General features: G+C 39.3%; 1 protein-coding gene across 1 annotated transcript in view; it reads left to right on the top strand.

Annotated features, from left to right (window-relative positions):
* PHF8 (PHD finger protein 8) overlaps positions 1-27,625 on the top strand; it is a 3,148,719-nt gene that overhangs the window by 1,652,842 nt on the left and 1,468,252 nt on the right. The window contains exon 12 of the mRNA XM_044080095.1: positions 3,570-3,833. Coding sequence (XP_043936030.1) covers positions 3,570-3,833 — 264 coding nt within the window. The remainder of the gene's footprint in view (positions 1-3,569; positions 3,834-27,625) is intronic.

Genomic DNA, 27,625 nt, shown 5'->3' with positions numbered 1-27,625 from the left:
GTGGCCCATCTGATTTGGGATGTACCTCACAAGACACTGCCAACAGCTGGAAAGACCACAAAAGTACCTCACCAAGAGGTTTACTGGCCTCAAACACATGTCCTAAGCACCCCGACTGAAAAAACTCCGGCTGTACTCAGTGGCATATCGCTTACTCAGAGGTGATCTCTGCCTGACTTACAAAGCCATGTCCAACTCAGAATTGATGGACATGCTCCACCTAAAGAAATCCAAGTCACTGTGAGCCACGCGCTCTAGTGAGCTAAACCTTGCTACAACAGTAAGTAGAACATGCTGGAGGGATAGATTCCTGTCACAGAGATTCCCCATGCTTTGGAACAAAATTCCAAATTACATCAGGCAGAGCCCCTCACTAACGCTCTTCAAGAGAAACCTTAACGAGTGGATGGGTAACAGAAAATACACCCCCGGGATCACTTCATTGGCTCTGTTTGACAGAGGATCAGTTAATTAATCAATGTGGCAGTGAAAGCCGACACACTCTGGCTAGGCTTATAAATGCCCTCGGGCAGATAGCCTAGTATCAGCCTATGAACTTAAGTCATAAGTGATGGTTTAATAAGGATTTTTCTTGTTTAAAAAAAGGGGCAGGAATTAAATGATTTTTGTAATGTTGCTTAGGTTATATGGTATACAGCAATATATTTGAAGTATAATGTTTGTTAATCTTAATTTAATACAGTTTGATTACTTTTGTGTAAATGTAAATTTGCCTATGCCGCAAGTGATAATTAAATAAAGGTATTAATAAAAACAAGTTCTTAAAGGCATCATTCATATCAGGCCTCTCAAGAAGCCTGTTCTGCCTTTCCTGGAACCTCAATTTTGTTCTTGAAAATTTGACTCTGGCTCCTTTTGAGCCTGCTACTTCAGCTTCCTCACAACATTGTACTTGGAAATACTGTGCTCCTTTTGGGTCTCACTTTGACCAAGAGGGTATCTGAACTTCAGGATCTCCTTGGCTGTTCCTCCTTTCTTAGTTTTCCACAGAGAAAGGGTGTCTCTTCATACTAACACTTCTTTTATACCTAGGGTTGTCAATGAGTTGTTCCTTAATCAGTCTATTCATCTACCTTCTTTTTTTTCCTTCTCTACAGTCTGCCAATGAGCAGGTTCTTAATACCTTAGATTTGCTTAGACAGCTCAGATATTATTTGGATAAAACTATTGTACATAAATCTGAGCAGATTTTTGTTTCCTTTCATACCAGAATTTTGGGTTTGGCTGTTTTTAAGCAAACCATCTCTGGATTTCTGAGGCCATTTTTTTGTTTTTCTTTCCATGGTAAATGTCTTCCCTCTTCATTAAAGGCTCATTCTACTAGGGCTGTTGCTTTCTGTGGTGCTTTTTTTCAAGGGGCTGGATATCAATTTCATTTTTGAGGTTGCGACTTGGTCTTCTGTTCATATTTTCACTAAGCATTACAAGGGGGATGTCATTTCCAGGTCTGAAGCTGGCTTTGCCCGGAATGTCGTGCATGGGTTTCTCCTCACAGTTTTCCTCTTAGCTTTTGTACTCTTCCTTTGGTTATTACTACTACTGCAACGGTTCCTGATATGGAAGGGCATAGTATAGTTTTGTAAAATCTTACCATAACAGTAGATGTCTTTCTCTTCACCATTACAGTATTTGCGCCATCCCTCCTGTCCTCTCAGGTCTAGCCTGTTCTTTCTTGCACTCGTGGCCGAGGGGCTCTTCTCCCTTTTTTCCTTGTGGATGCACATGTTCTTCCTTGTCCCTTCTGTTCCTCCTGGGGATTTTTCAGATCTGTGTGTGTCTCTGTACATCACCTTTATGCCGTACACCTTGTGCAGGGAGTGTACATGTGACTTATTGTGCCTTTTGGTACTAAGTGCTTTGGTGTACTGGCTGGACATTGGGATATCTCTGGCAGGAGATCCTTCGGTTATGAATTCTGCAACAGTGAAGAGAAGGGTGTCTACTGTTATGGTGAGATTTTACACAATTGTACTTTCTTATCATGGAAAACTCTTTTCCTGGTCATAATTACATCTGTTAGACAAGTATCAGCACTCCAATTGCTTTCTTCCCAGCCACCATTTTTAACTTTTCATAAGAGTACGTTATCCTTTCAGACTAAACCCTTCCTTCCTACCCAAGGTGGTGTCAAGAGACATTTGTCAACCAGTCCATCAGTCTACCTGTGTTATTGTCAAGGTTTTCCAGCAAGGGGGTGAATACATGCTGCAACTATTGGATGTTCATAGACAACTTACATTCTATATTTGCAGAACTAAAGATTTCAGAAAATCAGACCATTTGTTTTTTTTTTTTTTTTCCCAAAGCTGAGTTGGGCAAGACTATATCAAAAGTAACTAGCTAGATGGCTTACTGATTGCATTTAATTTTTGTTTAAGAAAAAAGGGCTGACATAACCTAAACCACCCAAGGCTCATTCCACCAGATCTATGCCCGCATCTGCTTTTTGTTCCAATGCTTCTATAAATGACTGTTGTGCAGCTGCTACATGTTATAATGCTCATACCTTTATAGCTCATTACAAATTCGATATCTTGTTTAGAAATAGGACAGCATTTGGCTCTGCTGTACTCCTGAATACCCTTCCTTGAGGATCATCCAGGGTTACTCTAGCTGGGGGTCTGTGTCTCAACAGTTGAAGAAAGGATGAAAAAGACGACAACATTTGTAAAAAATATGTACTTACCATAACTATGCATCTGTATTGTCTGCTTTCATCCTTCCTCACCCTCCTGCCCTTTAGTCCCCTTCCTGTTTATTTGTAAGCTCCTTTCATGTGGGCTGCTAGTATATCCTGTTTCCTATTAGCCTTGCTGCAGTCTTTTTTTTCTTTTCCTCCTCCTCCTTCCTGCTGTAGTTGACCTACAACTTCATTTAGAATTTACTGACAACTGGGTATCCTTTTGGTATAATTGGTAGGCTGACTCAGTCTGAGGTAATTCAGGAGAAGAGAAGATTATAGGTAAAGGGAGAGCTTGAACTGCGGAGCCAAAGTCTAATGAAGTGGCTGAATTTGGCTTTGAGGTTGGATCAGAGACCCAATGGTTGAGGAAGGATGGTAACAAACAGCACAGATGCATAGTTAAAGTAAGTACATAACTTTTGTTTTTGTTTGTTCGCCATTCATATGTCTTTATATATGAAATTATTTACACAAAATTTGTTACTTGTAAGATTTCATTTTCACTTATTTGCCGAAAATATATATTTTTAATTAATCTTTGATGTTTCAAGGTATTGTTTGTAATTAAGTTTACCAGATACTTATTTTTGATGCACTTAGTGATGCAAGGGGTTAGTTTGTAACCTAATACCTTGAAATTTTTAATTATACTTATTGATATTCAAGTATAAATGCAGTAATGACAATGAAATGCAATTTTATCTCTTGTTGTCCATATCAGAAACTCCCTTAGCCTGTTAGGTAAAGGTTGACTATTTGCTTAACTTTATTAATGAGAATAAGCAGGATTGTAGAAGGTTGTTTCTGTGTATGAGATTTTGCTTTTGATTTTGAAAACATAAACCAAGTATTCACACTTTTATAGGATATATTCCATCAGAACATTGGAAAGGCTGGTGGACCATTTACAGCACAGAGAGGTCTTGCTGTCACTGCCAAATCAAGTGTAAATCCCATGCCTGGAACTAAGGTTGGCAGAAAGAGAGGACCAAGGCCAAAAGACACAGGAAAGAAGCGTGGACGAAAAAGTAAAGAAGATCCAGGAGACTTTGCTAAGAATATGCATCTCAACTTATTGGATCTCCACACAAGACAGATGTTGAAGAAATTAGGTTCCCCCAAAGAAGAGGTCAGTACAGTGATTAGACTTGTTTTTTAGTAATTAATGTTTTAAAACAGTATCTTATCTGGTCAGACACTTTTTGTTTGCTGTTTAGTATTGAAATATTGTTGCCTCAAACAAAGAGGTTCTCAGCTAGGATACCTTCTGTGTGGAGCCTCTATGTCCTTCCTGTGTTGGCATGAGTTTTCTCCAGGTACTCTAGTTTCCTCCTATGTCCCAGTGATATACAGTAGGTAGATTGGCAACTTTAAATTGTATTTAGGTGTGTACAGTTTACATATAATAAATAACTGGCAACTTGCTTTTGTTCCTTACTTGCTTAGCATCTCTGTGGAGTGTAGCAGCTGTTCATAGGGTTAGTGTAGGAGTCAGATGCCACTCTTCAGAACTGGATGGGTGGCTATGGGGCACATTTTTCCATTCATCCTGGTCTCTTACAATTTTACAATTTGTCATTTGTAGAGTTTGTGCTGTCGTACAAATGCTTAGCTTTATGTATTACTCCCTACCACCGTAAATCTCCTAAACTAGTCCCAAAGAAGGCTCATTCCAGAACAGTATGATTTTTCTTGCTGTACTTACTAGCACATCATTCTGCAAAAGTAGATTAGAAATGTATTCCGAGTATAATAAGAACATGAAATTCAGAATTTATCCTTTTGCTAATGCTTAAATAGATTAATGGATATAAAACTATTTCTCCACTAGAGTTGTGCAACTGCTGTAGAATCATCAACTTCAGTGATTTTTGAGTTGCGAAGTTTTTATTAATTATCATAAACTTGTTTTGTAAATCTGTTTAATTTTTACACAACTTGTTTAAACTTAGATCTTCTTTGGTTAGAGCCACTGTGACAATAAATTAGAACATGTGGGTTTACCCTCCTTGTGTCACATTTCCTCTGCTAGAATTTCTTTCCATTAATGGCATATCCCCTGTGAGGAACTAGGTTCTCTGTTATACCCAAACCAAAAAGCCAGAATCCTGTGGTGAATGAAGTCAAGAACAAAACCAAGAAAAGTATGCAAAAAAAAGTCAATACTTCTGAAAAAACCAAGTTTTATTGTGTAAAGCCAATACCCGTCTTCAGTGCATATAAAAAACATCCATCCAACAGACTCAATTTCTAATACCTGTACAAAATCATGTGACACAGCCCCCATCACATAACTCCTTTAATTAAACAATCAAACATTTCTTAAAGATAAATACATTAAAACATTACTAAAAACAAAAAGAACTTTTTGCATCTGATTTGTTTTCTTATTAAAACAGGTTTTATAATAACCACAGTATTAATTCTAGGAAGGGAATCAGTCTGCAAGCACAAAAAGTCCAATTATATTCCCATAGTTCTAGTACATTGTTAGTCTCCCATTCTCTGCTGTTGTTATACACTAGATCAGTTGCTCTAAACCTAAAATCATAACCATTGTCATGTTCAGCAACATGCTTTGCTAAGCATCTCTCTTACTCAACTAGACTCTTTAAAAACATTTACATTTGCACTAAAAGAACACTCTCTCAATAACCTTGTCTGTTCTTGTAGTCGTATATAATTAAACCACCTTAAATGTTTTGGCCACTATACATTACAAATACTTTTACTAACTTAATATAGTTGCAATTTACACTATCTGTCTTCGTATCCAATCTCTCTTGCTTTCTTTATATATGTGATTGAATAAATAGAATTGATTAAACAGTACTCTTACTTATGAGAATATACAAACAGAATTACTAAAAATCTAGCACACTGTGTTTATTTTCTTGTATTGTATATCTCTATAATATGTATTTGTTTTTTTATATCTACTTCAATTTGCATTGTGTAAAAACTTTCTTGACTTTCAAAGTTAAGCTGATGTTATGTAAAAATTTCTTTGACTGTTTGGAGCTTTTCTCCCTGGGCCTCCACTGAAAATGAGTCATTGCCCCAGTGGACTTTCCCGGTCAACAAATGTCAATAAATAAATAATCATCTGAACAATGTTCTATTATTAGTTCCTTTAATTTACAACCACATGTACTTACATAGGAGGCAGAGCACTTATTACACATAGCAAGCTATACTATATTTATTACACATAGCAAGCTATACTATATTAATGATATTACATGTGGCAAAACAAGTAAAAACATATTCTTGCCCAGTTCATGGGTATATAAAAACATTATCAGTAAGTATAAATTTACAACAAACACAGTTATAGTAGGGGAATGTTCAGTGTCTTCTGCCTATAGTATTCTTATTCAAGTCTGTGACTAAGTCATAGTCTTTACAGCAAAGTATTTTTCTTAAATTCTTGACTATTCCCATAGGTGAAACTAGGTTTCTCACCAATAAACTGTTTCAATTCAAGCATAGCTTCTAGAATGTCCCAATTTTTCAAAATTATCCTTTTTACATCATTCGTCCATCTATATCAAATGTAGTGACATATCTTAAATTATTATTTCTAGAGCTATGTGTTACTACTGAATTAGCAGAGATAGGACTCACCACCTTATCAGAGAAGAATGGTTTAGCAAACCATTCCTGTTATCCAAAACCTCTTGTACTGTTTCTGATAGCATAGCTTCACCATAGCCTCTTTCCTTAAAATCTTTGTCTCATCCATTTGTACTAAACATTGCATTTGATCTGTATTGAGTGTACTAACTCTTGTAAATTGTCCTTTAACTATACCTCTGAACACGTGGTGCATGCATGGCTTTTGTCTGTGTGTATAGCGATTAGCTTGTATAGTTTTCCTGTGTATAGAAGTACTAATGTCATTCAGTGTATTTTCTATTTTAACATCTAAAAAATCAATTTCCCTGCTTGATTGATGGCATTTAAATCTTAAAAAACTGGTAGTGCTCTCAAGGTATTCTACAGACTGAAAAAGTTCAAATGAATCACCATTCCACACTAAAAAATATCATCCACAAATGGTTTAAAAAGAATAATTTTAAAGTTTTGAAGTAAATTCTATACTAGAATTAAACATGTATTCAATCTCCCACTGATTTAGAACAATTTTGGCATAGGTATTGGCAATTGCTGTACCCACAGCAACACCTTTAGTTTGCAGGTAATACTGAGTTTCAAAAACAGACATTATTATTAAGAACTAATTCAAGCAGTTGACAAATACTACTAATTTCCCTGCTGTGCATCACAGTATTCATACATAAAAAGTCATGTATAGCTTCAAGTCCAAATTAGGAATGACAGTAAAAAGTGAATTAATATCCAATGTCACATATAAAAATTCAGAACATTGTGTAGAATTAAACCATTCATTTAATTTAACTAAAAAATTGCCAGTGTTGCATATAAAACTCTTAACCGTGAATAAATATTGTCCTAGAACATATTGCAAATAAATAGAAACAGGCTCAGTCAACCACCCTCCACCTGAGACAGTAGGTGTCATTGGAGAGTGATTAAGGTTCTTATGAATTTTCTGAAGTCCATATAAAATAGGTGTAGTTGGGCAGGGGACATTGAAAAAAATTAAACAGTTCTACAGCAATATCGTTCACTAATTGCATCTCATAAATAGTCATGCTTACATCTTAAATGAGTTTTTTAATAACTGACATAACAATCCTAAGAAACTTTCTCATCTGCTAAAACGTCACTCATATAACTAATATAGTCCTCCTTGTTCATTATTACAATGGCCCCACCATTGTCAGCCTGTTTAATTATGTCATTATTTTCTTGTAATTTCATAAGGTTTGGATTTCTTTAAAAGTTAAGTTATACAATTTATGCTTTTCTTTGCGTTGATACAAGCCAAGTAATTATTGTTCACAAACATTTAAAAAAGCAGTCACTATAGGGTAACTATTAGGAATAAAAGTGCTAGACTTCTTACAGGAATGGTTCTCCATGGATAGAGTTCTTAAATATTAATTTTAAGTTAAGATTCCTGCCAAAGACCTTTAAATCTGTTAGTGCTTCAACTATGCTGTCACCGTTGGCAAGTATATATTGTAAATCCTTTTCCAATAATGAAACATCATCAGAAATTATAATTAAGTCAGGTAAGTTAACAGTGTTGTTGGAAATCAAGAGACCTGAAATGTCTGCTGTTACCTTTGCTGATTCGAATGACTCTGTGTTTCTGGTCTGTTATAATTTTTTTTGGTTGCATTTCCTTCTTGTTATTCTCTCGATCTTCCCCTTCAGGCATTCCTTTGACATCATTCTATTTTCTCTGGCAGGGAGAATTGCAGAGGGCATGGAAGCGGATGCCGCGGTGGTGCAGTGGTAGCGTTGTTGCCTCACAGCAAGAGGTTCTCCCATTCAGTTCTCGGCTGGAGTGCGGGGAGTGCCTTCTGTGTGGAGTCTGCATGTCCTCCCCGCGGTTTGGTGGACGTTCGAAAGACATGCGTAAATGGGTGTGCCTTCGCTGAAGGTTGAACGTCGAGCTGGCACCTTGGCGTTCGTGAAAATCTACTGCCAATCATTAGCGTACCGGAGTCCTGCTGTGGCGACCCCTAACCGGGAAAAGCCGAAAGACAACAACATGGAAGCGGCTGAAAAACCTGGGATTGAAGTTGCTTCTCATTTAACAATTCTATTTGTGGTGCAGCAATATTGATCGACAAAATAGAGCTGGTGGTTGGTAGCATAGAAGCATTGCATGCTTCTTTATTGGATAAAATAACAGTTCATGACTCCTTATTGGATAATGTAGAACTGGTATTTTCAGGGTTTGATACAGGCAGTTTGAACTTATCCAGCTCATATAACGAATTTTTAGAAGTTTGTTGATTTTCTTTGGCAGGTCGTTTATCTTTTGGTCAAGAAAAAATATTCCCAGATCTGAAATTATTCAGATGTCTTTATAATTTACATTGCTTCCTCATTTCCATTTCATGGTCATAACTAGCAAGTCTCTCTAACATAAGATGGTAAATACATTTAAAAAAATGCTATACTTGCTAGCTCACTTTCCAAAGTAGTTATTTCGTTCTGTAAGTCTTTCTCAGTTTTCTCAAAGAACTGATTCATTAAGACCATATAAGCAGCACTTAATTTTAAGTTTAACACCTGCCGTTTCTTTAAAAGTTCAGGGTATGTATTAGCGTATACCGGCATTTTCAAGGTTCTAAGACTATGTGGTACAGTCCCAAGCTCCAAGTAAGCACAAAAGCTTAGCAGTTGCCATTGCAACCTTTTATAAGCTTGTATCTTTTTCTTTAACATATCAATATTATTAATAAAGTTGTCATTCATATGAGCAATGGCTCCCACAGTGTAATATTAGAGAATTGCTGCAATAAAGGATTATTACGAACTGTTAAAAATCATGTAATGAATGGCCTAACATTGAAGTTCCAGTAGTTGTATTCCTTTGTTCAGTTCTGGGCTATGTCATATCTTGATTCTAAGTAAAAGAGCACCATTAGGTAATCCAACAAAATAAATAACAAGACAAACCAAAAAGCCAGAAGCCTGTGGTGAACGAAGTCGAGAACAAAACCAAAGTATCCAAAAGACAAAAACGTCAAGACTTCTGAAATGCCCGAGTTTTATTGTGCAATGCTTTTGGGTCAATACCCTTTTTCAGAGCATATAAAAACAATCATCCAGTATACTCAATTTATAATGCATCTATAAAATTGTGTGACAACAGCCCTCTATCACATAATTTCATTAATTATACAATTAAAACAATCAAACATTTCTTAAAGATAAATACATTAAAAATATTATTAAAAATAAAAATAACTTATTTGGATCGCATTTGTTTTCTTATTAAAACAGGTTTTATAGTAACTGCATTATTAGTTCCAGGAAAGAAATCAGCCTGCAAACCAAAATCCATTTATATTCCCTTAGTTATAGTTCTTAGTTCTCTGTCTTATGCCCTTCATTGGCTCTGACTTAGATGGCATTTAACATTGTTATATATTCTCTGTTGTTCCTCCCTGTCTTCTGTTCATGCACCAGCTTAATGTTATCTACCCAACAATGATGCTATAATGTTTTTCACTATGGCTTATTTATGTATGTATGTATTCATTTATTTAGTATGCTTACCTCATGCTTCTTGAATTTTATTTTTCCCCATAAATATTAAGGACCTTGCCATACAAACCTTTCAAGAGATGTGGTTATGGTAGACTGTTATCCCTGATGAATGGTCACTTTCAGTTTGTTTTTTTGTAAGCCCAGACCATGAATTAAAGCTGTGACCATTGTGTTTTATCAAAAAACACACAAATGGAGCCAGCAGTTGGTGATAAAAACTGTATTAATAAATTACAGCATCATAGCAGAAAAAACACACATACCGGTTTCGGCTGGTAAATTACACAGCCTTCATCAGTGTATCAAGAATAACCAGTGATTCCTGCCATTTAAATATGTAAGCATAGACACCCATTGGTGGAAACATTATAAATATTCATTAAGTCTTGGAGGGAAAAGCCCACCCAGCTTAATGATCCACTTTTTTTCTTTTCTGTTCAAAATCTCATGCCAACCACTTTTATTTTTCCGATCTCCCTGAATCACATCAATAATTGTGAATAGAAATATTGCTGATGAATGTGATAACTGATGTTTATAAAGTGCATTCGTAATTTTTTTTCTGTTTAATATTGCTATAATGTTCAGAAATGCGTAACCTTAAACATCTTGAAGTCTGGCCAATATAAAATGCACCACATTTGTACGTGGCCAAATAAATGGCCCAATCCGTACTACAATTGCAAAAGATATTAATATCAAAAACCTTAGGACAATTGCGGCTAGAAAATTCTTTGGTAGTACAAATATATTTGCAGTTTACACAATGACCACAGGGAAAACAACCATACAGACTTTGTCCAGAAATAGTAGTTTGTATTTTACCCCTGCCCCTCATATCACTGACTTTATAATGATTAAAATAGGATTTCAGATTTTTACCATTTCTGTATGAAAACATACATTTATCAGGGATAATCCTGGCAACTTCTGGATCACTCTGCAAAATATTCCAATGACGCCGAACAATATTGGCGAAACCCATACTGTTTCTCCCATAGGTAGTTGTAAGTCTCAGTGAATCAGATGTTGTGTTAACCTTATTACTATCTTTGTATTGAAGCAAATCACTCCGCTCCATACCTTGTACCTGACTCATGGCATTAATTACAACCCCTGTTTTGTAACCCCTCTGCTTGAACTTGTTTATAAGGTCCTCCGAATTTTTATGATACGTAGATTGTTGAGAGCATATTCGTTTGGCTCTGATAAATTGGGATTTTGGAATATTGTTGGCTATATGGGGAGCATGGAAACTTGTGGCATGTAACAATGAATTATATTGGGGGAATTTCCTAAATGTCTCACTCTCAAGTGTACCATCAGAAAGTTTACATATCACCACATCCAGAAAAATCATCTTATGGGCATCATGTTGTTCCGTAAACCCTAGGCCCCATTCATTGTTATTTAAATATTCCACAAAAGCCAACAAACTTGACTCCGAGCCCTTCCACACCAGCCAGATGTCATCAAGATAACGTCTCCAAATGTCCAATTCATGAAGGAAAATATTTCTGATAGAGTCATAGATCAACTTGGTTTCCACATAAGCCATAAAAAGATCGGCATATATAGGGGCAAAAGAAGCCCCCGTTGCCGTGCCCTTAATTTGCCAGTAACATTTATCTTTATAATAAAAAACATTGCAAGTAAGGACATATCTGGCCATGTCAACCAAGAATTCATTAAATGAGACATCATATAAACCAGAATATTCCAACCAATACGCCAAAGCCCGAAGGCCAGCTTGGTGTGGGATATTGGTGTATAGGGCACATACGTCTAGTGTGCATAAATACCAATCTTTTTCCAACTGAGCATCAGATATGATTTGTAAAAAACTAGTGGTATCATTTAGTCTTGACCGAAGGCACCCCAACAGAGGTTTTAGATGTTTAGTCAAAAACAGAGACAGGGGTTCAGTTAAATATCTTCTGCCCGAAACTATAGGTCTACCCGGTGGGTGTGTAAGATTCTTGTGCACTTTTGGTAAAAAATATATGTATTGGCAATTGCAGTCTTTGATTGTTAATTGGAATAAAGTGTCTTTAGAAATTATGCCCCTCCAAGGCATTTTAAGGAACAGTTCAATACACTTGCTGAATCTGAGTGTAGGGTCATGTAACATATAATTATAATACCTTGTGTCTGATAATTGTCTTAAGGCCTCTTTATTATAGTCATCCCAATTCTGTATCACAACTGCCCCACCCTTGTCTGCTGATATGATCACAATTTGGTTATTTTTCTGAAGTTCAAGTATAGCTTCTCTTTCCTTATAGGATATATTATTATGCTTCCATGCTAAACTCGAACTATGAAAATGCACATCCTTCAGAACACTGTTTTGAAATTGGTGAACAACAGCATTCATGGGTGGAGAAAATTTAGATGTGTGATATGTAAATTTGCCCTTTTCACAATTGACACTAGAATCCCCAAAAAACAATTTCAAATTAATCAATCTACAAAAACTGGACAGATCCTGTGCAAATGTATCTTCAGAAATGATGGCACCTGGAATAAAATTAAGGCCTTTATTCAAGATTTTAACATGAACCTCATTTAAGACAAAATCAGACAGATTCAAAATATTATTGACAGAGTTTGAATTCAAGTCCCCAATGCCATCTCCAAGAGCCCCTGTACATTGTGTATTCTTTTTGTGTTTCCGCCCACCCCTTCTACGTTTCCCCCTAAAGGGGCCACCCCCGGACTTCTTTTAGGCAATGGTGATCCTGTTGCTGTAAGGGATTCATTATCAGTACCTGACGATGTGTCGTCACATGATGTAGAACCATTCTGATTATTTTTCCTTAGGATAGATTTAGGTCTTTTTCTTTTCCTATCTGATATAGGAACATTATTAAACCTTACATGTTTGGGTTGAAAAGAAAATGGATTCCCCCGGGCATAATCATCTTGATCTCTGTTAAATTTTTTCATCTTACGTACCCTTAGTTCCGCATCAAATTTTTTCAGATCCTGTGCCACTCTGTTCAATTTGCCTTCAAATGAAGGTTCTTGTTCAAAATTTTTTAACTTGTCAGCCAAAACCATGATTTCAGACAACCCCTTATCAATGGCTCTATTATGAAATTTGTAAAGTTCACCCACAAAAGACATAGTGGCTTCATGTTGAATTTTGGCCCATTGAGTAGTAAGTTCATCATCTGCATCACCCACATGCGGAGCAATCCTAATCCTAAGACCCCTAGGGGTAATATTCGCTGTCTGGTAAGCCTTAAAGAGCTTGCTATGCCATACATTAGCTCGTAAAACCCTGAGTGATTTATTCAAGTCATCAATTAAATATTGACTTGTGATATCAGGGTTCTCATTATCCGACAAGTCTCTATTGCCATCTTTATTTGTATTCAAGCCAAAGGCCCTCAAATCCTCTCTATCAGCCACTAGGCCAGAGATAAGACTAGACAAATCCATGATGGCAAAATAATGGACCATAAAATTATTGTGTGGCTGTCAATAATGGTCAATCAAAAGCACCACGACTGCCAAAATATATTATTCACAAGGACAATAGCAGCTTAGAAATAGTATTCAAATAAATTGTCATAAAAGCAACAGCTGCGTCCAAAAAAAGGTTGACAAAGGAATGTGTTGATGCAAATGATGAGGCCACTCCTATCACAATAGAACCACCAAAAGAGGCTGTAAATAAAAAATAGAAACCCAACACCCCAAATGAACAGAGTTGCCAAGGTACCAAAAATATAAATGGGAAGCAGGACTTCCAAGGTCCATCCAAAAAAATCTGGACTCTCTAATAGTAATAGAACCTAACATCCGCTTACATTAATCATTTAAAAAATGCGGTAATCTCCAAAGGTTATTGTGCTGTAGATAGAGATATGAACGAAACACAATAATAATGTACCTCAAATGAAAGCACAATATATAAAAAGTACACAACTGTACCTCTTAACAAACATAAACCATGCCAGAAAAGTGATGAACACTAATCTTGTAGTGATACAAACATAAAAGAACAAGTAGAAACATGTTCTTAAATGTCATATATTGGACCCCTGGGATAAATCCAATAACAAGTGGGACTTATTACAGCCAGAATACACCAAGTATTAATTCAAATACTAATCATATAATGATTCGGGGACTCTCGAATCGTAATGTCAATATTATATATAAAAAACAAGACAATTGACCCTATGATTCAAAAGACTGTACTCAGAGATCAAATTATTGCCCTTCAATATTATATTGTTTGCAGCATCCAGTTGTGTCTATTAGTATGTTAATTAAACAGACACCTTGGTAAAAAAATAGACCTGACTCAACTTCTTAATATGTATGCATAAATAGAGACCTATACTAGACCCCATAAGTACTATACAAATACTGCACATATATTATCAATAGGCTTTCATACATATCAGAACCCCAAACCTTCAATTGTAAATACATAATTCACATACAATGATGTGGAAACCCTTCCTTAAAGAAAACATAATCATATGAATGTCCAAAAAGTTGTACATTACCATAAATATAAATTGCATAAAGGCAAGAGACTAATTCAGGTACCATAATACTAAATAATAACCCACAAACCCTAGTCAGAAAATCTACACTAGGAAAAACATGGGCCTATCTTATCTATAAAGTTACCTAAATAACATGAACTTGCCTATGCATGAAAAATTTCTAAAGACCACAAAAAACATACTGTGCATCATTAAACAGTTACATACAACTATTTGGTGGGAATAATTACAGAAAAGATCCGTAACCCCATCCGGCATATAAATTCAATATGATAAGAATTCCAATGCTCCTTAGTCCTTATTTGCCACAATTGTCATAAAATCGAGCATTCGCAAAAATAATGAATCCAAAATAAGGCATTGAGATGCGTTGAGATGCAAAGATACTTAGTTGCAGAAAAAGTATATCAACGGATGTTCCAACAGCCCCCAAATTGTAAAAAACAGAACGTTTCTTTCAAAGAAGCAGTTAATCGACACAAACACCCATACTGCATACACTGTAGTATAGCCTGCCCTTGTACAAATGGTTACAATAGTAAATGTAAGTCGCACTAGTCCAATGGGAATAGATATAAATATATATTCCACAAACCACAATAGTTGTTTAAATTAGTGGTCCCAAGGATGTAAAATTACAAACCCATCCAGTCCAGACAGCGACTGGTAATAAAATAAACCTAACTCGGCTTCCTAATATGTATGCATAAATAGAGACCTATACTAGTCCCCATAAGTACTATAGAAATACCGCACACATGTTGTCAATAGGTTGTGGTGCATTTTATATTGGCCAGACTTCAAGATGTTTAAGGTTACGCATTTCTGAACATTATAGCAATATTAAACAGAAAAAAATTACGAATGCACTTTATAAACATCAGTTATCACATTCATCAGCAATATTTCTATTCACAATTATTGATGTGATTCAGGGAGATCGGAAAAATAAAAGTGGTTGGCATGAGATTTTGAACAGAAAAGAAAAAAAGTGGATCATTAAGCTGGGTGGGATTTTCCCTCCAGGACTTAATGAATATTTATAATGTTTCCACCAATGGGTGTCTATGCTTACATATTTAAATGGCAGGAATCACTGGTTATTCTTGATACACTGATGAAGGCTGTGTAATTTACCAGCCGAAACCGGTATGTGTGTTTTTTCTGCTATGATGCTGTAATTTATTAATACAGTTTTTATCACCAACTGCTGGCTCCATTTGTGTGTTTTTTGGTGCCTTTACTTTGTTGGGGGCCGTGCATTGCCCACGCGCAGGAAGAGGTGTTGGGGAGACATTGTGTTTTATGTAATCCACCTATGAATCGTGTTGGGTTAAAAGCATTCCACACCTTCCTAGTTCTAAGGTGTATTAAAACTGTGAAGAATTTTGTGAAAGAAATGTGTTTAGAGTAGTAACCATTTGTTCTTCACAAGTCCTTGAGATCCATTTGAAAAAAAGTCTGTCTTCAGCTACAGCTTTTCATCTTCAGCGATATTCAGAAGCTGAACTTCCTGAATCCTTCACAATGTGTTTGTTGACTTGTAATGCCAGGGATGTTCAGTCTACCACTGAAATGTCTTCTGAGTCTGTCTACTAACATTGGCACTGCTAAACTGTATATGGTTATGAGCTCCTTTTTCAATATTTATAATAGTTGTTTCCTGGACCTGACTTGTCAGCATATTTTGTGGAGACTGAATGAAGTTGTAGCAGAAATTATGTGATCAATGTAGTGAAGCAAGTTTGTAGATATCATAGTAAAGATTATATGGTACTGTGACATGACTGAATTTTGCAGTGGTTGCATAAATATTCTGGGTGATAATGTTTTTTTTTTAAATACTTATTTTGCTGAGAAATTCTGACTGGGCACAATCCATTTTCTTTGGGAATCCAGAAAAAGTTCCTTCACATAATATAACAGAGACTGAGAAAGTATTTTTCAGTCAATTTGGAAATAAATGTGCAACATGCAACAGAAACAGATGTTATTTCCTACAGTTCAAAAATAAATCTTAACAATATTATATAGTTTTTAAGCTGAAAAGAACTAAATACCCATTTTACTGTATGCAAGTAGAATCTCTCTCGTGAGCATTATAAATGAGTATTGCTGATCCAGAAAACATTGGGTAGAGTAGTTCTCCAAAAGTAGAGGAATCATGGCAGCAAAAGGATTGGATGAATCAAGGAAAGCAGGATTGAACAAAAACAAGAAAAAAAATATGAGAGGGGAGGGAAGGGAGAGCAAATGCAAGAGGGTGGAAAGGAAGAGAAAATGAGATGGGAAGAGAAGGTGGAAAATGTTGGAATATAGAAGGCCATCTTTTCTTGTGTGTCTTTCGGCTTTTCCTGGTTAGGGGTAATGTGATTGCTGAAGGAAAAATGGACTAAGAATTTTTCTTCTTATGATGCCAAATGGGCATTTCTGTTTCAGAGATTTTTTTTGCAAAGTTCAGAAAGATCTTCTACTCTAGATTTACTACAGCCGTAGAAGATACAAATCTGTCAACAAAGCTCTTTCTTGATAGGTCATGTGTTGAGAACTTCTCTTTTGCAGCACCTCACACTTCTAGGTTATGCTTGTGCCATTCAATGTTTGTTGTGATCTAATGTGTTAGATGTATAAGAACAGTCATTCCTGAACTCAGTATTTCTTTTTTACCACTTAAACAGTATAAATTTTGAGCCATGCTTCCTTTTTTGAAGTCTGCATTATTAAACGTCTAACAGGTGTCCATGCAGCTGGGAAATTGCTAGCTAAAACCCACTGTGCATTCCCACAAATGCTGGAGTCAACTTGTCTGCTGTTTGTTTCAAGGTGGACTTGTTGATCACCTTCTATATCACCATTGCCATATTCTACAGCTTAGGGGTCTCCTGCTAAGGATAGCCCAACATCTGGCCAATGTACCAAAGCCTTTAGATCCTGTATGCACTGTACCCCACACACATGCTCCTCATACAGGATGTAGGGAGTAAAGGTGATGAACGGATGCACTTACCCAAAACTACTTTGCTGCCAGTCCAATTGCCATCATCAGTCTGAATGCCCTTTGTCATGCTGATACCCAGCCATTAGTTAAATGACCCACTGGGGTCTTTTTTCTTACTTATTGTTGGTCTTTTTTGTTGTTGCCTTGGAGTTCATGTCATCAAAGAAGGGGATATGTCAGTGTGGGAGGATTCCCCATAAGGATTGTCTTGAACAGTGTTTATCTTGTTTAGTTGCTTCCCATAACCATACTTCCTGTAGTATTTGTAAGGTGTCTGTGCCTAAGACACTTAGAAGCTGGTTGTCTTCCTTGGCCATTTATCTTGAGAACCAGCAGCTTAAGAGGTTGGCCCAGTGTAGCATGGCAGAATCAGTTAACCCTGAGGTACTACCTTTAGGCAAGGAGAAGGCCAAGAAATCTCGTCCGGAGTCTTTTACTGTCCATCCTGCACCAGACATCTCCGTAGAAGCAAGTGTGATAGTACTGTAGGCCTTCTGGTATCAACGTCCTCTACCACGACCCTATCGGAGGCCAGCATGGATCTTTCCTTTTGCCTGTCCTCTGAGGCTTTGCAGGTATCTGTTCTGGGTGTTGAGGGGAACCACGGTTGGTTACCTCGGAGGTCCCCAGATGGATTCTGCAAATAAATTCTGGTCAGGGGAGTGGTAAAGGGTACTCTGAATCTCATCAGGGTTCAGAACTTCTGGTGCTTTGTTAGGAATGATATCCCTATCAAGAAAAAAACAGAAGACCAAGTATCTTTCTGTTCTTCCTAAGGAACCTCACACGAAAGGTTTGAGCTTACTTGGGGCCTCTTTAATACCTTGATGGACCTAAAGCCTCTCCAAGGGGTTTCTATGCCTCATCTGTCTTGGACTTCTACTCCTTCTAAAAGGACTAGAGAAACTGATTCCATGGATGAGGATTCGGAGTCTGTTGAGGGATGTTTGACTTATTCTTTTTAGCTGCCTTCTCCCTTGGCTTATGACTCTGATGAAGAGGAATCCATTAGCCCTGAGTCGTCTTTGGAGGAGAAGTCTGTTGGGGAGACAGTAGCCAAGATGATAGAGTACTTTGAGCGGGATTCTTCTCAGGTGTCTGATATCCAAAAGAGGTATTATGAGTTGCTTCAGGGTGCCATGCCTAAACCTTCTGCAGTACCTCCTCTGTTGTCTGCTTTGTTGGACACGTTTATAGCTGCCTATAAGACTCTTAATTCTCGGCCCCCTGCCGTCAAGAAATCGACAGGTTCTACAAGGTTCCCGAGGATTGTTAATTCCTGTTTAAATGTTCTTCTGCTGAGCCTGCTGTGATAAGGGATTCTGCAAATTCTGGTCAGGGGAGTGGTAAAGGGTACTCTGAATCTCGTCAGGGTTCAGAACTTCTGGTGCTTTGTTAGGAATGATATCCCTATCAAGAAAAAACAGAAGACCAAGCATCTTTCTGTTCTTCCTAAGGAACCTCACACGAACGGTTTGAGCTTACTTGGGGCCTCTCTAATACCTTGATGGACCTAAAGCCTCTCCAAGGGGTTTCTATGCCTTATCTATCTTGGACTTCTACTCCTTCTAAAAGGACTAGGGAATCTGATTCCTTGGATGAGGATTCGGAGTCTGTTGAGGGATGTTTGACTTATTCTTTTTAGCTGGCTTCTCCCTTGGCTTATGACTCTGATGAAGAGGAATCCATTAGCCCTGAGTCATCTTTGGAGGAGAAGTCTCTTGGGGAGACAGTAGCCAAGATGATAGAGTACTTTGAGCGGGATTCTTCTCAGGTGTCTGATATCCAAAAGAGGTATTATGAGTTGCTTCAGGGTGCCACGCCTAAACCTTTTGCAGTACCTCCTCTGTTGTCTGCTTTGTTGGACACTTTTATAGCTGCCTATAAGACTCTTAATTCTCGTCCCCCTGCCGTCAAGAAATCGACAGGTTCTACAAGGTTCCCGAGGATTGTTAATTCCTGTTTAAATGTTCTTCTGCTGAGCCTGCTGTGATGATAGTCTCCTCTGACAAACCTTCTAAGCTATTGCCCTCTACCATGCTCCTGCCTTCGTATAAGGACAGTAGGACTATGAAGAAGATTGGAAAGAAAGTCCAATACTGTTGCCATTGTGGCCTTAAGGGCCATTAATTACCAGACCCACATGACCAGATATGTTCTGGCCATGATTGCCCAGTTGTGTATGGTTATTTCTGACTTCCCTGATTCTGAAGAAAACTTCTCTGCTCTTTCTTTTTATGTTCTATCTTTCAGGTTGCTTGCCACTCTTATCAAGTGCAGCTATGATGCTGCTGATGCCTCTTCCAGAGCTGCTGCCTTTGGGTCTATGAAGAATTATTCTTTGCTTCGTCTGCAGTCATTGCCTGAGGACATTAAGGCTAAGCTGGTGGATGCTGCTTTGGATAATAAAAATCTTTTTGGGACTGCTGCTGTTATTTTTAAGTATGTTCAGGAGAAAGGTAAAGCTTTGCAGGACCCTAAACATATTTTTGTGTTCCCCGTCCCTAAGGTCCAGAGGAACTATCCTACTAGGTCTGCTTTTGTTCACAGGCAGCCTCATCAGGACACTAAAGGCAGGAAGGGTGGTAGGTGAGCATCTCCTGTGCAGAAGCCTTTTTTCCCTAACAAGCTTGCCTCTCTTTGACATTTTGCCCTCCCCCAACCCTTGGCCAAGTTTCCTTGTCTCTCCTCTGTCTTCAAACTAGTAACTCATTACCTCAGATTCTTGGGTTTTGTCCACCATCTGTCAGGGTTACTTCATGGTATGGAAGCTCCCCACCCCTTTTTTAGTGATTCCTCAACCTCCTTGAGAGCAGCTTCTTCATTTCTCAGAGGGTCTTGGGTACCTGGTGGACCAGGGAACTATTCAGCTTTTTTCTCCTTCCCAAGTAGGAAAGGGGTTCTAGTCCAGAATGTTCTTGGTTCTTCAAAAGGTAGGGCACTTGGAGGCCTATTCTGGATCTCTGCTTGCTCAACACCTTTCTCAAGGTTCCTTCTTTTTGGTTAGTTTCCCTTCAAACCCTGTTTTCTCTGGTGCTGCTAAAGGCTTTTCTGGCGTCATTGGATCTGAAGGATGCTTACCGTCATATTCTTATTCACCATGTTTTTAGGAAGTTTTTGCACTTCTCTGTTTCTTCCTGTCATTTTCAGTTCTCTGCTTTGCCCTTTGTCCACTGTGCTGCCCCCAGGGTAATCACAAAATGCCTAGCTCCTGTGATTGTTTTTTGCTGGCTTCAAGACATTCATATTTTTCCTTATTTAGACAACCTATCGATTCAGGCACCTTCTCCCAGTTGCCGGTTACAGGATATGGAGTTCACCATATCTCATCTTCAAAATCAGGAGTTCATGATGAACTTCCAAAAGTCTGTCCTGACTCCTTCTCAGGATTATGTGTATCTGGGCTGCAGAATTCCAATAGAGACAATGTTGGCCTCTCTTCCCGCTCCAAAGGTATTGTCCTTGACAACTTTTGCTCAGTCTCTTATTCCTTTGCCTGCCATTCCAGCCATGGAGTTTCTTTGGGCCATAGGATTTATATCCTCTTCTATTCCAATGCTCGCTGTTGTCAGACTGCATATGCAAAAGCTTAAATGGTACTGCAAGTCAGTTTGCCTTCAGCATTGTCATCCTCTGGATTTCAGAGTGCCTCTCCTATCTTGTCTCAAGTGGGAATTCAAGTGGTGGATTCAGCAACTTTTTCTTAACCCAGGTCTGCCCTTTCAGCCTCAGGCTCCTTCTCAAGAACTATTCTCAGACACTTTAGACATAAGGTTAGGGGGCTTCCTGTGGTTACCTGAAAGTTCAGTGTGCCTCCCATCGGTCGTCAGACAGTATCAGTATCAAAGAGATGAGAGCTTTGATTCTGGCCATTCAGGCTTTTCACCCCATGCTCTCTCCAGATCCCCAGAAGGTTCACACAGCCAGCATCACAGTGATGTGGTATGTCAACAAGCAAGGGGGCACAAAAGTCTTGCCTTTGTAGGCTGACTTTTCAGGCCTGAGATCTGGTTATCACTTGGCTAACTCTTCAGGCAGTGTATATTCCTTCAGGGCACAATCTAGTGGCAGACTACGTGAACAGGTCCAAAATACATGCTCACGAATGGGTATTTTCACAGAGGTGTGTTTCTGGACATAGCCAATCAGTGAGGTATTGCTTGAGTAGAACGTTTTGCCTCCCCTCTGAACAGGAAGCTCCCTCTTTTCCGTTCCAGAGTGCCATCCCATCTGGCTTGGAAGACAGACTCTCTTTATTTTCTTTGGAAGGGGAGGTTTCTCTATGCCTTCCCTCCTCTTTCTCTGCTTCCAAGAGTCCTACAGAAGATTCAGCTAGAGTCCCTGAAAATGCTGCTGATGATTCAGTTTTGGCCAAGACAGCACTGGTTTCCCCTCCTATTCCATCTGCCCAGGGGCAGTCACCACAGGTAACTTCACCGACTGGATCTCTGCACATAAGACAAGGGTCACTCATCTATCCTCACTTGTCCGCTTTTCAACTGATGCTGTGGGTAATAGGGTTTTGATCTTTTTTATGCACCTAACTCCCTTCTCCCCTGCTGCTAGAAAGCCTGACTGGTTTTATAGAGTCAATAATTCTCATAAGTACCTGTGCAAGATTCTGTTAGTAGGCTGATATGTGGTGTCCCTTGACCCTAGCAAGGGAGCAGTTTAAGTTGGAAAACATGAGGACTAATGTTGATGTGGATTGAGGAAGAGTTGCTTGACTTATTGTTTTCTCCTTGCTCTGGTCCGTGTCTGACCATTTGGCTTTTCTCTTCCATCGTCTGCACTGTTAGACCCTTTATTTCCCCTCAGTGAGAGACCAACAGCTCATTCATTCACGGGACTGGCACCATCATCTGCAAGGAGGATGAGAATTTTCTGTCTCCCCTACCCATGCTGTTCATATCCAAGGATCAGCATGCAGTAGACCTTTGTAATACCAAGCACATAGATTTAAGGAAGTGCACAGTATTGACTGCATAAACAGATTTATCTCCCGCTCCTCCACCTCCTGGCTGGAAGCCTTAATTTGTTGAAGCTGAGGTGGTTTGGCCTGGCCTCAGACCTTTCTGTGCATAACAGTTGCATATGTGGAATCCTTCACTGTCATATTGTATGCTCATGTAAATAGCTGTGTAGAGACATCTGTCCTACTCTGAAATAAATACATTGCTAAATTTAAAACTAAACCAATATGACAGAAGCCAAATATAAACAGGCGTACAGTAAGATTAAAAAACTCAATAAATGTATCCTGCCAACATGCCAGAGATACACGGTTAATAAACTTAGCAGTGAACTTTGGACCTTGATCAAATCAACCAAAGCCAGATATGAGGTAAAATAGCCACCAGTGTTAAACACAACAAAGCCTTCTTTAATTATGTTTGAAACCTCAAAAGCAATGTCCAGCACTGCACTGAGGTGTAATGATTACTGATGCCACATAGACCCAGAGGAAATAGCCAATTTACTAATGGATAAATCTGGCAATAAATTCTCCCACTTTTGCCCATAACATTCCAAGATCACATGCCTGCATCTGTGCCGTCCCCCAAATCTCCCAAGAACACGTTCTCAAGGCACTATCCAAGGCCAAGAGCACTGCTACCATGGGTGATATAGTATACCAGGATGCCTACTGGCTAGCCTGAAACAGGACCCGTCAAACCTCCTACAGAGATTAGGACTTCCAAAGATGGCTGCACACTGATCAACAACTTAATTTCATCTCTCCCAGTGTGAAAAATAAACTGAGAAATAAGAGCCAGTGTTATTGTCAGCTTGAGTAAAATTCAGTTACTGGCTAATAAGGGCACTGGATGGATGCCTGCAAAGAAGTTTAGAGAACCTGAAAGAAAAACAACTAGAAAAGATGAAGAGAAAACACTGGCTGGGAAGAATCCTGCAGCTGTTAAGCAAAAACTAGTTCAAACTTCATCTTTGGTACAAGAGATGGCTTCTAATAATTTACAGGAAAAAAAATCAAATGTACTAGCAGGTGATTAAAAAATGAAACACTGAATGACTATATCAGCTCAAATAAAAAAAAAAAGCTGTAAAAAATAGAAGCTTTAACTAGTTATTCAGATGAACTAGTAAAACTGTAAAAATCAGAGGTTGAAGAAAAAAAGGCTGGTTAAGTATGAGACTTCTGAAGAAGAGCTGTTTCAAAAAAAAAAAAGTTGAGTTAGAAAACCTGAGATTTTCTGCTGTGTCAGAGAAACTGGGAGGAACAGAGTGTATTAATTTTATGACGGCACAAGTAAACAACTGGACTGGTATTCCACAGCAGAAGTTGTTAATTGAAAGGACATCTCAAAAGTATGTTCCAGACCTGGCTATGAGAAAACAGTGAAGACCTGTATTAGTAAACATGCAATCATACCAGCAGAAGGAATTGATCCTGTCAAAACTGAGGCAGAAGAGAAAAGTATTAACAGCTGGAGACAGCAGAGTGTTTATGGAAAAAAAGATTATTCACTTTGCACCAAGCAGAAGAAAAGCAAATGTATCCCAGTGATTAGGAAATGTCAAGAGGCAGATGTGAGATTCAAATTGCTGTATCCGGCTGTCTTCATAGGTTCATACTAGGCTATCTGCCTGGGGCATTTATAAGCCTAGCCCGATTGTGTTTGGCTTACGCCACCCCTTGATTTGAGTATACTGTGCCCTTTTTAAAGTTTAGTTTGCTGTGCCTCTGTCTAATAGTGACACAGAAGTAATCCCCGGGACAAACCTACGATCCCCCATCCACTCATCAAGATTCTTCTTGAAGAGAGTCAGTGAGGTGCTCTGCCTAACATGAATTGGAATTCTATTCCAGAGCAAAGGGAGCCTCTGAGTTATGAATCTGTCCCTTCAGCATGTTCTATTTATTTCTGTGCTGAGGATCAAGTCCCTCGAGTGCGTGGCTCTAAGGGATTTAGATTTACTGAGGTGGGGCATGTCCATTAATTCTGTGTTGGACATAGCTTTATATGTCAGGCATAGATCGCCTCGAAGTAGGCGGTATGCAACTGAGTAGAGCTGGAGTTTTTTTAACCGAGCAGCATATGGCATCTGTTTGAGTCCCTTGATCCTCCTGGTGAGGTACTTTTGGGGTCTTTCTAATTGCTGCAGGTGTCGGGTAAGGTACATCCCAAAGGGGGCATTGTATTCTATGATGGGCCTGATGAGGGATGAATAAAGGGGCATGATTACCTCTCTTGATCTAGATGTGAATCCTTTCGTGATGAGGTGGGCTATGTAGAAGGTCTTTCTAACCACTTTGGCAATGTGGTTGTCAAAGGAGAGATTGCTATCAACTTGGGTCCCCAGATCCCTAATTACTTTCTCTGTACTTAATGGGTTACCACCTATGTGGTAATTTGTGGGCACATTGTTTTTGCCAAAGGGTATGACTATACACTTTTTGGCATTTAGCTTTAGACCATGGCTGTGGCACCAGTTATCCGTCTCTGCGAGACCTTTTTGAAGGATGTTTGTGTCAGCTGGAGAGTCGATTATGGCGCCCAGTTTGCAGTCATCTGCGAACTTGGTGAGCCATAGTCCTCCCACGTTGGCCTGTACCTCAGAAAAGTAAATACCGAACAAGAGAGGTCCCAGGACAGAAACTTGTGACCGGTTTCGAGTCTGACATGGCTCCAGCAACTCTGACTCTGTGGGTTCTGTCTTTGAGCCAGTTTGCGACCCATCTTGTGACATAGGGGTTTATATTTAGGCTGGATAGCTTATCTTTGATGCCCGAGTGGGGTATTGTGTCAAATGCCTTTGCGAGGTCCAGATAGGCTGTGTGGACTACCTTCCCTTCATCTATGGCCTTGGTGACTGTTTCGAAGAAGTCGACCAGGTTCAAAAGGCGCAGGATCTGCCCTTGATGAAGCCAAATTGGGTAGGATCTAGTGTCTGTAGGTCCCCAGTGTCTTCATGATGATCCTCTCCATAGCCTTGCAGACTAGGCTAGTCAGGCTTATGGGGCGATAGTTTCCAGGGTCCATAGTGGGACCACTGTTGCTGTACGCCATTCTTTGGGCACATATCCTGTAGTGAGGCTGAGATTGTACAGCAGTTTTACTTGAGAGATTAGTTCTTCTTGGAGTTCATGTAGGATGCAATCCGGGACGCCATCTGGTCCCATGGAAGCAGTGTTTTTTGCTTTGGAGAGGGCGGCCTTCACCTGAGCATCAGAGATGTTTGGGAGGCTGCACTCTGCCGGGATAGATACTTGCTCTTTTGGGGGAGGGGGAGAAGTTTGCACTGAACCTGTCTGCAAGGATATTGGCGATGTCTGTGGGTTCAGTGTATTTTTTGTCGTTTAGAATCAACTCAGAACAAGTCTGGGAGTTGCATCCCAGGTTCCTAACATAACTGAAAAAAGCCTTATGATTGTCTTTAGTGTCCTGTGCAATTTTTCTCTCGAAGCTGGCCTTGGAGGATTTTATGAGGGATCGTAATTTTTTGCTAGTACTGATCAGAGATGCCTTCCCTTTTAGGGATTTTGCTCTATCATGTAGTAGCTTCCTCCTTCTGTTGTACAGTTTATTTATGGCTGGGGTCCACCAGACTGGGCCTGCCTTTGGATGATTGGGTCTTGATTTTGTTTGGGATAGCATGATCCATGCATTCCTGGAGATGTCCGTAGAATGCGTTTATATAGGATTCTGCAGTTTGGGCCATAGTTTCCACTGGCCCTGGGGCCTTGAAGGATTCCACTTCGGTTTTGAGAAGTGTGAAGTTCGCTTTTGAGAAGTTTTTCACTGTGGTTTTCTGGGCTGGGGGTTGGGTCAGGATGTGGATATCCAGTGAAATTAATTTATGGTCTGATCTTACCAATGAGGGATATACTTCTGGTATGGAGCATAGAGTCCCCATGTTGGTAATGATCAGGTCTAGTATGTTTTCCCCTCTTGTGGGAGTGGTGACTAGTTGTTCCATAGCATTTGAGTTTATAAATTCCAGGAACCTTTGGGCTAAGGTGCTGGGGCTTGAGTAATGCTCCCAGTCTATGTTTGGGTAGTTGAAGTCACCCAATATAATGGTGTTCGGAGAGATCTTCATGTTCTCCAATGTTTTCAGAAAAGCCGAGTGGGATTCGGGTGGTCTGTAGGATGCTATAAACTGAAAAGCAGTCTTGCCCACTGTCAGTTGCACATGGATGGTCTCCGATACTTCGTGCAATGCCACTAACCTGTAGGTGTGGATAACCTTGATAAATATGGAAACTCCCCCTCCTTTTGTGGTTCGGTCCGGGTTTTGGGGCCGAAAAGCATGATATGAGTTATAACCTGGTAGTGCTGGGGTGCTCTCTGGAGCCTTGAACCAGGTTTCTGTCACTGCACAGATATCAATGTTCTCCATACTGGGGAGAGCTTTGAGTGCGTGCATCTTGAGGTTAAGACTTCTGGTGTTTAGCAGCATTACCCTTAGTTTCTTGTTCCTTGTGCTGTCTATGGAGGTGGGTTTGACTTTTGAGCCTTGCCTAAAAAAGGCACTATGGGGGTGGCAAGAGCCTTTGCCAATATCCGAAAGCCCAGGGGTGACAGATGCAAGCCGTCCCTAGCGAAGCAACGTGGCTTGTCGAGCATGTCATCCCAGGTTGACAGACACTGGATCCTTTTTGAATGACACCAACATTTTAGCCAATTGTTAAAATCGATCATTTTGTCTTTATACTGTGGCATCATTCTAGGTGAGGGTAAGATGCTGCTCAAGGTCAGGGTCATACCGGCCTGGGCTACATGATCAGAGAGCTCCTCTATGTCTCTTTTCAGGGAGGTACGTCTCAGGTCATTTACGCCAGCATGTACAATGACTGAGTCATATTTGTAATTGCTTTGGAGTGACCTGAGTGCTTGCGTTATGTGGCGGATCCTAGCGCCCGACAGGCAGCTCACTGTGACCTTCTCTTTATTCAGCCTGGTGAGCGGGACGTCAGTGTGTCTGACAAATAGTCACCTATTACAAGAGTATCAGGTGTGTTATTCAGCCTTAAGGGCTGTGACTGCTTGGCACACTGACTTTGTGTGCTATGTGTTGTACGTGTTTTGTTTTGGGGTAGCGTTTGCTTGGATGTCTGCTTTGGAGGTCTCTGTTGCTTAGGTAGATTTTTATTTAGAGCCTCCGAGTATGTTTTTGTATTTTTATGTGTTTGGTTCGCTGTTGTGGTGGGACTATGTGATACTGGAATTGTGTTGTGTGAGGTTACCTTCTCCTCCTGACTGGTTACAC

Source organism: Protopterus annectens, chromosome 8.part0 (genome assembly GCF_019279795.1).
Source record: "Protopterus annectens isolate FY-2018-M chromosome 8.part0, PAN1.0, whole genome shotgun sequence".
NCBI classification, from domain to species: domain Eukaryota; kingdom Metazoa; phylum Chordata; order Ceratodontiformes; family Protopteridae; genus Protopterus; species Protopterus annectens.
Note: the sequence above shows the minus strand (reverse complement) of the source record. Positions and strands in the feature narration are given on the sequence as shown.